Raw genomic sequence first — 11,395 nt, 5'->3', positions numbered from 1 at the left:
AAAAAAAAAACTTGCAAAGAGAGACTATCACAATACCCTTTCCCTTTAGTCTATCCATGACATTGTAACTAGAAAGTACCCAGGGAATGATGGGGCAGGAACAAAAGCAAGCATACAGCAAATGAGCATCAGAGAGGAAAATACTCTATTCCAGAGAAAAACAGGCTTAGAATCACAATGCAGAAAAGGGGAGCAATTAAGACCAGTGGAGGCCGAATCTTAAGACTCCCACCCAAGTAGGCTATCTTTTTTACCTCCCATTGTTGTAACTATGTGCTGGTAGTAGCTTGTCTTTTGTATAAGGTTTGGCCCTGGAGTACAGCAATTCCCATGCGCTTCATAAGTCTAGCCATCACAAGGTGTCAGATCCTTTGTACCTGGATAGTCTTGAAGGCATATGATTAGAAAATAAGTTCCCTTTAGAAACTAATATACTATGCAAAACAGTGAAAATATAAAATAGTTATTTTTAGAAATCAGCAAATATACCAAAGATGTTAAAATACAATTAATTTCTTTAAAACTACTAGGTAAAAATGTCATACAATGTCAAAACCTAAAAATAATTCCTTTTAAAAAAATCCGTAAATGTTTCAAGCACTGTAAAAACTTAAAATCATCTTAAAAAAAAAAAAAAAAAAAAAAAAAAAAAAGGTAAATATACCATACAGGAAGTTAAAACTCAAAGTAATCCCCTTTAGAAACAGGCCCAAACAATGTTAAAATCTAAACTCCCATTGTGGAGATCTGGCATTACTCCCTTAGTCTGACATAAAAATGCATTGCTCTTCTATGATCCCAACAAGAAACCAAAACAAAAATAAATTGCAAGCAAATTAGGATGTGATTAAATGTTTGTAGTTCAGGGAACTCCTAGGTATCCCTGTTATCAGTAGGTTTTTGGGTATTGCCATTTTGAATCATGCCATGTGGTTGGATTAAATGGTGGCAAGGTCACACAGGTCACCGCCATTTTGAAAATGTCACCATCCAAGATGGTAAACCAAACCATGTGACTGTCCCCATATTGATGATGTCATCAACCAAGGTGGAGACCAGGTCACGTGTTTGCCTCCCTCTTGGTGAGGTCAGCAGCCATGATGGTGACCAGGGCACATGGCCATGTTAGTGAGCACAGTCCATGATAAAAGAAGCCCATCCCCCACCAGGATACAAGCCCTTTGGGATTCACATGTCTCACAGATTAAATGTGGACAGGAACCATTTTTACTTTTACAAAGCATCCCAGTTAAGTTATACTTGATATAAAAGGAGAAAATACCCTCATATATATATGGGCCCAAATAGAAAAGCAAAGCAAAGGAATCCATGTCCCTCACCAACCATAGTAGCTGTAATGCCAAGCAAAGTTCTCCAGATCTCTTCATTCCTAGATAAAAGCTATGTTGGGAAAGAAACTGGTGAAGGCAGCAGAAGGAACAGGGAGCTATGACCAGCACATAAATCATTGGGTTGTTGCTCTGAAAGCATATGTCTCAAGCAGAGCCCCTGACTTTTCATGTACACTGAAATTTAAAATGTTTAGATCTAGTTAGAAAAGCAGGTGCCTTAAGACCATTGGTATTAGCACAGCTTTCTTGGTGCCCAACAGGGCCTAAGATAAAAAGTTTGAGCCCCTCTACCTGAGAAAAACTTCAGGGAAAAAAATGGCTTTTAAAATCTTTTTTTCCATTTGTCCATGGGCAAGCAGCGTAAATTCTTTAAATGCTCCACCAAAGCCATGGAGCAGCTGGAGCCTAAGCCTGAATGCCCCAAGGCAAGATAGCAAAATAGATAAGGAAGTTCACCTGCCCACTTAAGTGCCAAATTCAGTGTGCACATGAAAATTTCTGCATGACCAGCAAATAAATAAGTTATTAGAATTTGGGAGTCCCTTTGTGGTAGCCAATATGAAACGGGGAGAAAGAGGTTTCCCTAGAGGGTTCTTAGTCTCATTCATAAAAGAATTTAAGAATGGACCCACATGGAAGCTTTTACAATTTTATTAGATTCTTAAAGAAAAATCCTCAGAGCAGGTGAGCTGGTGATCTTGGCAGCTGCCCTGAGGAGGTGAATAGTGGGAAGAAGGAAAGAAAGCCATGAAGCCTGCAGGTTTAGAGCCTGCATAGAAGTCAGACACATGGCTGACTTGCAGCCACATGGCTGGGAGTTGGAAGCTCTAGAGAAAAAGTGAAAAAATACAAGATGCTAGGGGCAGCCCAAAGCCTTAGAGAAAGCATGGTTAGTGAGAAAGGCATGAAGAAGAAAAGGAGAAATTACGCTTTCCTGAAGAGTTCAGGAAAATGGACAGACTTACAGAGACCTACATGGCTATTGCTGGTCTGGAAGTTCTGCCATGTTATGAACATTTTATCATGCAGGTTTCTAATACTCCCCACCATTACCACCTACCCCATGCATCCTTTCTCTATATTATTTCTGTTAATGCCATTACCATTTGTCTAACACAATATTTTGGCAAAGAGTTTATGTTTGTTGAATATCCTTATCCCTCTCTAAACTTATTGAATATTCTCTAAGTGGTAAGTGAGGTTTTTGTATTTTAATGAGCAAGGAACTATCCTTGAAACTGGAAATCATTGCTATTAGCAGTATTTCTGACTCATGATCCATTCTAGACTGTTTCCCAGTTCTAAAAAAGTCAAATACCAAGTATCATTTTATTTGTATTTGCTGCACCCTGGGTGGATTACCTTTGGAATTTAATTTGTTTTATGCCCCCCCATGTCTATTAATTATCTTCAAACTTCTTAGTTTATGTAATGTTATTAACATCTATCTAATTTGGTTACCTTACTGCACAAAACCCTTTGATGGTTTCCTTCTACATTTAGAAAAAGTCTATCAAAATGCATCAAGATTTAGTGATGCTGTACCAACCAAGCTGCCATTCACCAGAGTGGCTGAAGAATCTCATAGTCCCCTCCTAAGCCTCACACCTTCATTCAACAGCTTTGTAAATGGTACCATGGAGAATATTACCTGTGATATTGGTAAAAAGAAAAGCAGTAGTTACTAAATTTAATAGTAATACCAGTCACCCGGGAAGTCTAAAATAAATCAATACTGAAGCTCTATGTACCTTAGCCACTGAGATTCTGATTCAGTAGGCCTGTGAGAAACTTGGGCATCCACTTCCTAATGGATAACAAATTTTGACAACTGTTGACCTTCAGTATAGTCATTCCTGGTGAATGGTATTTCTATCTCTTGAAATTGGAGACTTTCCTCTGAGGTACTGACTTCCAGCTAGCCAACCTTTCCTGGAAGGACTGGGATTTTCCCCGTTTACTCAGGCCTCATCTAACTCATAAAAGTCTCAATCATCCTGTGCAGCTTTGAGATAAAGCTAGTTCACAATGGAACACATTCCTGTTTTCTTACTTTCTAAAATGACCCATTTGATCATATACACTTCTGTGAACACTTAAGCTCAAATGCTGGGATTTGTTGGTTTTTTTTTTTTTTTTTTTTGGCCAACTTATGATATTTCCTTGGTTCCCTATATAATTTTTATAACTTTGAAATTCTTCTAGCCTTAGACACTTCATTTTTATCTTTTGTATTTAAGTAGAGTCTTCAAATAGACACCATTTTCTGAAGCCTTCTGTTTGTTTGTATTTTGTTTCAAATTTTTGGTCTTTTTTGAGACAAGGTCTCCCTGTAGCCCCAGCTATCCTGGAACTCACTATGTAGACCAGGCTGGCCTTGAACTTACAGAGATCTACCTGCCTCTGCCTCCCGAGTGTTGGGATTAAAGGCATGCGCTATCATGCCCGGCTTGTTTCAATTTTTTCTATCATCTTAATAGCCCAAGCTGACGTCAAACTGTTGATGAACTCTTGATCCTTCTACCTCTACTTCTAGAGCTCTGTGATTCAAGGCCTGTGTACCAGTCAGCCCAGCCGTTAATCTTGAATGCTCATCTCATCTCCGTTTCTTCTTGTATATTGTTTACTTTTCCATGTAGATTAAAACAAGCAAGGAAAGCCAGACAAAACCCCAGCTCCTTTATCACACTGGACTGTACTGCCCTCACATCTCTTACTGCTGTCTCTTGCTATCTGGATTCTTAGTCTTCTCAATTCAGTCTTTGTGCCTAAGCCTAAATGTTGTCTTCTGGTGTCTGCAATACTCCACTGCATAAAGTAAGCATTATCTTGTCTTTCGATGTATTCATTTATTTACCGGTTTAGCCACCTTGGACCCAAATCTGTTCCATCTCAACCAGTCACCATACACTCTCTCTTAAATGTTCTTTGTTCTCTAATAGAAGAGCATTTAGTTCTAATACTTGATCATGATTTTTGCTGTTTGGCCTTACCAGAGCTCTAAAATCCACAGATCTACTAGTACACTGGATTAATGTTAGGCTCTGACATGTCTACTTCCTTCTCTGGCATTAGAGTACACCACTTTATCTTCTCCTAGTACTACCCTAGACTTCTGTTTTTCCTCACTCCCATTCTGTTGGACCCATCCTGAAAAATCTACATTCTAGTTAATCTCTCTTCCTATGTCATCATTGACTAGTTAAGCACTTCAAGATAAATATATTATCTGTAATACTGTAGCCGAGTGCTAGCTAGCTAGACTCATGGTTACCACATCCATTTTGTTTTAGGTAATTCTCATTAATTCAGTTTTCACCAGGAACATCTACATTTCTCCAAAGCATCAATTCCAGCCTTTGACTCTCCAATCTTGGGACTTCCCATCTTCCTTTTCCCAATTAAAAAATAGCATTGTCTCATTTTCATATTGAAAAAAAGGAGCTACCAAACTCTGTGATATTGGCCACTAAACCTCATATCTTGTGTATGTAGGTTGTGTAACCTTCTAACTGATACAGTGAAAGAGGTGGTGTGTTAGGATTATAAATAAAGTATGCACTGTATTCTGTCACTTGATAATCTGAATCACCTTTTACATTTTATTCCTGTTACCATCATCTCCACATTTTCTGCCAGCTACTTTTGGTTATTATTTATACTGGCTCCTTCAGGTTTCTATCATTTTTGAGAAATGAGTTTCAAGAGTAAAAATTCATATTACCAACAGCACCTCTCCTGCATTCCCAGGTCCTGTCATCTTATTATCCTCCTGTCTCATTCCCTGTACTCTGTCAACAAAAACGTTGTCCACATTTTCCCTCTGTACTTTCTCACCTCTCACTTATTCTTTGGTCCATAGAAAGTGAGTGTGTTGAGGTTTCTGCCGTTTAAAATGAGAAGATATCACTCCTGATTAATTATGATGCAAGACAAATAAAACTGATGAGTGTCCATTTATTAGGGGTCAAAGAAGTCATTGCTTGTTTACAGGGCATACTCATATTGGGATTTATCTGTACTGTTGGTCATTATTAAGTTCTTCATTTGCTGGGTAATATATTGTATGAACAGTTTCATCATTCTCCTCTTGATACTGGAGCTGTTTTCTACTTTTGGCAATTACAAATAAAGTAACTGTAATTATTTTGTACCAAATCATTTTATGACCATATGCACTTGTATCTATAGATTAGCATTGTAATTGCTGGTGGTTGACTTGGTGAGAAACAGCCAAATAATTTTCTGAAGTAGCTGGATGGTTCAGCACTCTAACCAGAAGCTTCAGTTCTTCACATCCTCTGCAATGATTTGTGTATGAAATATCTTTTAGCCATAAACATTGTGATAATTATTTTTTCTGTGGTCATGAGTTGAGTGTTTTAATAACCTGTGGTTTGATATGTATTTTAATGTTACAGTCTGGCTTTAATGCTTTTTCTGGAAGCAGAGACATGTATGAAAGTGTTTCCTCCATTTTTACTTATTCTTTCCAAATCTCATAAAAAATATAAGTGAGTAAAAATAACCTGATTTCAATGTGACCAATGTCTTTGCTTGTTGTATTATTTTAATTTTTTTGTTGTGTGTGTGTGTGTGTGTGTGTGTGTGTGTGTGTGTGTGTGTGTCCACTGCAGTCAGGGTCATTTGAAGCCCCCAGAACTTGAGTTATAGGTGACTGTGAGTTGCCCAGTATGGGTTCTGGGACTCAACACCAGTGCTCTGCAAGACCACTATGTGCTTTTAACTGCTGAGCAATTCCTCAAGGCCCATTAAAGGTCACATGTTATGCTTAAAAGTACATGTAGCAAAAAATTTGTTTAATTCAGGTTAAGAAAGTGTACCCCAAACAAAAATGCTGTCATTAATCTTAAAAATTCTACAGTGTAAAGTTTTAATTAATTTAATTTAATTGTGAATTATTTTAATATGTGATCTAAGTTTTGAATAACATTGGCATTCTTCTTTAAATATGTTATTGCATTTCAAGAATGTTAAAAAATTCTCTGATGATTTAATCTGAAATCCATTCCTACTGCAAAATCCATTAATAATAAACACTATATTATTAATCCATATTTTAGTTTAGCTGGGTCATAGAGCAAGTTAGCTTCTGAGGGAATTCATTGTTCTTTACAAAAGAAGATGATGAGACATAATCTCTAGGGAATTAAATTGTAAAAACAATCTTGGTATTGTACATGCTAATATAAATCTGTTATTCCCTTTCCACATCTATCAAAATACATTTTAAATTGTGGCTGATCTTGTATGCAAATAGCTGTCTTATTAGAAACTGTGGCTGTATGTGCTAATGTCTCCCTGGATTTCTTGGGAGTTTGCTATCATACCAACGAAGCAGTAGACATGAATGATGATTACTGCAAAGCTTTGAAGAACAAAGGCAAGTCAGAACATTTTAGAGGTTCTAGATGTCTGAAGCATTGACAGTTTGCACCATACAGATTAATGGGCATGTCTTTAGATCATTTTAAATAGCATCAATGTATTTATTAATAAAATGAAATACCCTTCACCATCTTGTGTTTGTTGCAGCTAACAAAGTATAAGGCATTTTCATAGTATGTGCACTTTAGGCTTTTTGGTTTTTTTTTTTTTTTTTTTTTGTCACGTCATTTGGTAAAATGCTTCTTGGCTTAAAGAATAGAAAGTAATTATTTCAGAGACAAGAAAAAAGTTGAGTTTTTGAAATTTTGATAATTTATTATCAATCACTACAATAATTAGGAACAGCAATTGAAAAAAGTTCTTTCCTCTATCTCTTCGGTTGAAATTCCTAAGGTTTTGTTATAAAATTATTATTATACATCTAAAATATATATATCTGTTAATAGACTATAAGCCCTTATGAAAATTTAGAATCTTTAACCTTCTTATTTTAATGTTAATGGAAATCACATTTGAAAATAAGTAAAATCCAATTTCCTTTATTTAAAAGATGCTGTGTTTCATTATTACAGGTAATGAGTCAATCAAATACTAGCCTCCAAAGTATTATTTCTGTTGAGATGTTGATTTAAATGACCAGAAAAAAAGTAGTGTAGTGAGCAGAAATTTAGGCACATAGCGTTAGTAATTTGCTTTGTTTTGTTTGTTTGCTTAACTTAAACATATTCCATAAAGGCAAAAAAATCAAACTATATTGAAGAGGAAATATTATCTTGTGTTTTATTCATTTAAGCTAACTTGTCTCCTAAAATGGAGTATCTCTTCAAGTGCCACACAATTAAGATTAAAATAATGACTCCACTTTACTATTAATAAATGCAAACACTATGCAAATAGAATTGCTATATGAATAAATTATATCCATTGAAATTATTTATGGCTTGCCTTGACAGAACTATTTTTAATGTTTTGATTTATTACAAGTAAGACTATAGGATTAGGTGATAACTCGGTTTTATTAGAAAAATTAAAGTGTGTATTATCTTAGATGTAATAGCATCATGGTTTATTAGAGATTAAGATTTAATTTATTTGACTTTATGTTGTCCTTAGATATTTCACATTAAAGGTATTGTTATAATATTATCAATGTGAATATATTATGATTAGAAAATGGGTTTTTAGATGAATGTATGATTTTCTTACAAATGCATTAGAAATTAAGTTGGGGATGCCTTTTTGTGTATTGAATGGGATCATTGTTGGCTATCTCTGTGGGGTTATATAAAGAATGTGGTTTCACAGAACAGAGTTCAGATGTACTTGGCATTTGAGAACCATAATACGGTTCATGATCAAAATCTATCAGTTGATGGGGAGGCACTGTGAAAACGTAACACCTCAGATACTACTACTTCTGCTTGTTCTCACAGTTCTTGCACTCTTCAGGGTCCAGGCTCTTATAAGGTCTGCTGTTTTCATGGCATCATTTCTTAATCACCCTGGAGCCATCTCCGTTTCACATAGATGAATGAGCACACCTGAAAAGTATCTATGGATCACTTTTACAAGTAGTAAACATTGATTTACTCACAGTCTGCTGGCTGAAAAATAGCAATACACCATCAAAGAAGGATGACAAATGCCCATTATGCCCAGGAAAAAAACTGAAAACATCGATGTTAATAAACATCCAACAGTTTCTGTTATTGTTCTCCTTTCTGGCACCAAAATAACCACATATATATCACTGTTTCTCCTGCTTCCCAGTAACAGGAGCCTATTGGAGCGCCCCATTTATTCCGTCCAGTTCAAAACTGAGGATCTAAAGTCAAACACACAGGTCGTCTTGTCTCTCAAATTCAGCTGTGGGCTCTTTGGGGTTTATAAACTATTAAATTTGGGTCCCTACCTCTGCCTTTCCAAGCAACCCCTATAGAAATTGTGTGTTTAGAACTAATTATAGTCTTTTCAGAGGAACCCCATTGTCTGTTCTTCACAGTTCTCCAGTCGTGTTTCTTCAGTATAAAGGAGACATTATGAACGGCATAGTTTACCTCTTTGGCACTGCTTTCTGCTGGTGTAGGTGTGGAGGCCCAAGACTCATTTCCATTCAGACTCCTTTAGATAAATCTCTGCTTCCCCAATAAACACAGTTCCCTTCATTTTTGCTAATCTTTTTACCACTTCTAGTGTTTCATGTGCCTATGCTCTTACCACGGTTTCTTTCCTAGATGTGATTTTCGTATCTGTTTTTTGTCTGGGCTTCAGCACTTCTCTGCTTCCATCTTTTTCTGTTCTGAGGTAATCTGGAGTAAGAGACTCAGGTAAGACAGCTATACACTTTATCTGTGGCAGCACTCTTTCCCTCACCCCCATTCTCACTCTTCCTTCCTCAGCTCTTGCTCTTGTTCTTTTTCTTTTTTACTGAGCTTTTAAATTTTCATATAGCATTTCCCACTCAAATCTAAAACCTCCCCTCCCCCATTCATGCCTTCCCCTATCCCCCCACTGAACCCTATGAACTCTGCCGTACATGCTGAATCCTATTCATTCAGGTGTTTGTAACCAAATGTCCTTTAGTGTAAATGTGTCCACTGGAGTCTAGTCAGCCCATCCAGTGGTCATATGTAAGTCACACTCTCCCTCACCTAGCAGCAATCAGTCTCAAATAGTCAATCTAGTGCTGGCCCACCACCTATTTCTCACCCCCCCTTTGGGACCTTGTTTTATTGAGCTGACATGAGCGCCATGATCTCAGCCACTGCTGCCACAGCTGCACATGAGCAAGCCTCTGGTGACCTGAAAAACTCCACCTCCTTGTGTTCATGAACCAGCCCTGGCTCATAATTTTTCTGCTTCCTTTCCCGCAGTGGTCCCTGAGCTGTGTGTGTGTGGGGTTCCGTATAGGAGTCCCATCTTACACTCTGGCCAGTTGTGGCCTTCTGTGTGCATCGCACTCTGATGTACATGGAAGCCTCACTGTTGAGAGTTGAGGAGTGCATTAGCCCTCCCTCTATCCCTTATTCAGCTATGTTCCGTGGGCCTTAGTTGTAGAGATTTGACTGCAGATGTGTCTCCTAGTCCTGGGCATCTCCCAGGCATCTATTTCTCTTTCTGTCTCTCTCTTCTTTCCCCTCTCCCTCTTCCTTTCTTGTCACTGTCTCTGACATGAGAAATATTAACTGACCTTTTTTCTTTGGTTTATTCAGTTTTATTTCTTATTTGCTTTTAGAAGTTAGTGTTTGCACATTGAAAAGGTAAGGAAAAGCTCCCAGACACTGTGCAACAACTCATGATAGAATTTTTTTTCTCAAGGTTGAGTACCAGGATGATAGACCCATTTCTGAAAATTCTCTTTTCCATGCCTGGGCTAAACAAGTTTCTGTTTTTACAAATGTATCTTCAACCTCTGCCTGGGTTCATTTCTATTCTAGCCAGTTAGAGGGTAAGAGAGAATGCATGATTATGCTTGAGTTTGAAAATGATGCATGTCACTGCCATTCAAATTCTTTTGAAAATAACTCAATTATGTATTTGAATTTTGAATTAAAGCTAGGAAATATAGTCTAACTCTACAAGTAAGAAAAGTTGAGTATAGCTTTGTCAAGAAGATTATAGTTCTGCTGAAATATTTAAAGTTAATAAAAATAGAATTGAAAGATATATTAAAGATTAAATAAAGCTGCATATAATGTAAAACTGAAAATAATATTAAATGCTGGTAGTTTCTACTATTGATAGTTAGAGGAACATAACTGGAGCCCAAATCCACCCACCTTGGCGACATTTGCCGTGGCTTTTTAATCAAAATTCAACTGCCTGACCTTCAAGCTTCAGCCTTTCTAGTCCTAAGAAACAAAATGTGTAACTGGAAAGAAACTTGCCATTTAAAGGTAATATTCTCTAAGTTTATGGTTTAATTCAGCTCAGTTCTTGATAAAAATAAATGTTCTCAAGAACAAATGATTGAAAATTTAATTACCAGTGATTATATCCTTCATAATTCATTTGAAGTTTTATATTCTTTGTAGATATCTAATGGGAATAAGTCAACAGCATTTTTGCCAATTGCTTTAAAAATATTTTTATGGAATAATATTTTGCCAGTTTTCAGATTTTTTGCAGGGTTTCATTACAGTTATTTTCTTTGTTTTTAGCAGGTATTTTGGAGATCAAAGATGGGTAGAAAAGATTCTTCCACTGCAAAACTACCTGTTGATCAGTACAGAAAGCAAATTGGTAAGCAATGAATTTTTTGACCCACTCCTGTGATTTAAAATAAATATAAGGACAAATATGTTTGATATTAAGAAATAATTTTTTTCTAATATATATGATTGAAAAACTATATTAATAACTAAAGACTATAGTATTTAAAGTAAATATAGCCTTGTTTATCAGTAAAGAAATATACCTCATGGATAAGCACAGTGTGACCTCTTGTTCTCTGCACCATGGCCAGTTGTGTGTCTGTGTCAATCACCATCTGCTATATAAGGAAACTTCTCTGGTGAGAGTTAAGAGATGCATGCATCCTAAGTGTAGACATTACATTTAAGATGTGTGTTCTATGGGCCCAATAGATGGATCCAACATGAGAAGCATTTGGGGACACAAATTGGACTTTTATA

General features: G+C 36.5%; 1 protein-coding gene across 4 annotated transcripts in view; it reads left to right on the top strand.

Annotated features, from left to right (window-relative positions):
• The window catches only part of Triqk (triple QxxK/R motif containing), an 83,669-nt gene that overhangs the window by 39,780 nt on the left and 32,494 nt on the right, over positions 1-11,395 (top strand). For 2 of the 4 annotated variants that reach the window (XM_008847819.3, XM_008847817.3), the window contains exon 2: positions 10,922-11,003. In XM_008847819.3, coding sequence (XP_008846041.1) covers positions 10,943-11,003 — 61 coding nt within the window. In that variant the 5' untranslated portion in view covers positions 10,922-10,942. The remainder of the gene's footprint in view (positions 1-10,921; positions 11,004-11,395) is intronic. The other 2 variants (XM_008847818.3, XM_008847820.3) reach the window with 1 other exon arrangement.

Source organism: Nannospalax galili, unplaced genomic scaffold, assembly GCF_000622305.1.
Source record: "Nannospalax galili isolate Female #2095 unplaced genomic scaffold, S.galili_v1.0 scaffold183, whole genome shotgun sequence".
Lineage (NCBI taxonomy): Eukaryota > Metazoa > Chordata > Mammalia > Rodentia > Spalacidae > Nannospalax > Nannospalax galili.
Note: the sequence above shows the minus strand (reverse complement) of the source record. Positions and strands in the feature narration are given on the sequence as shown.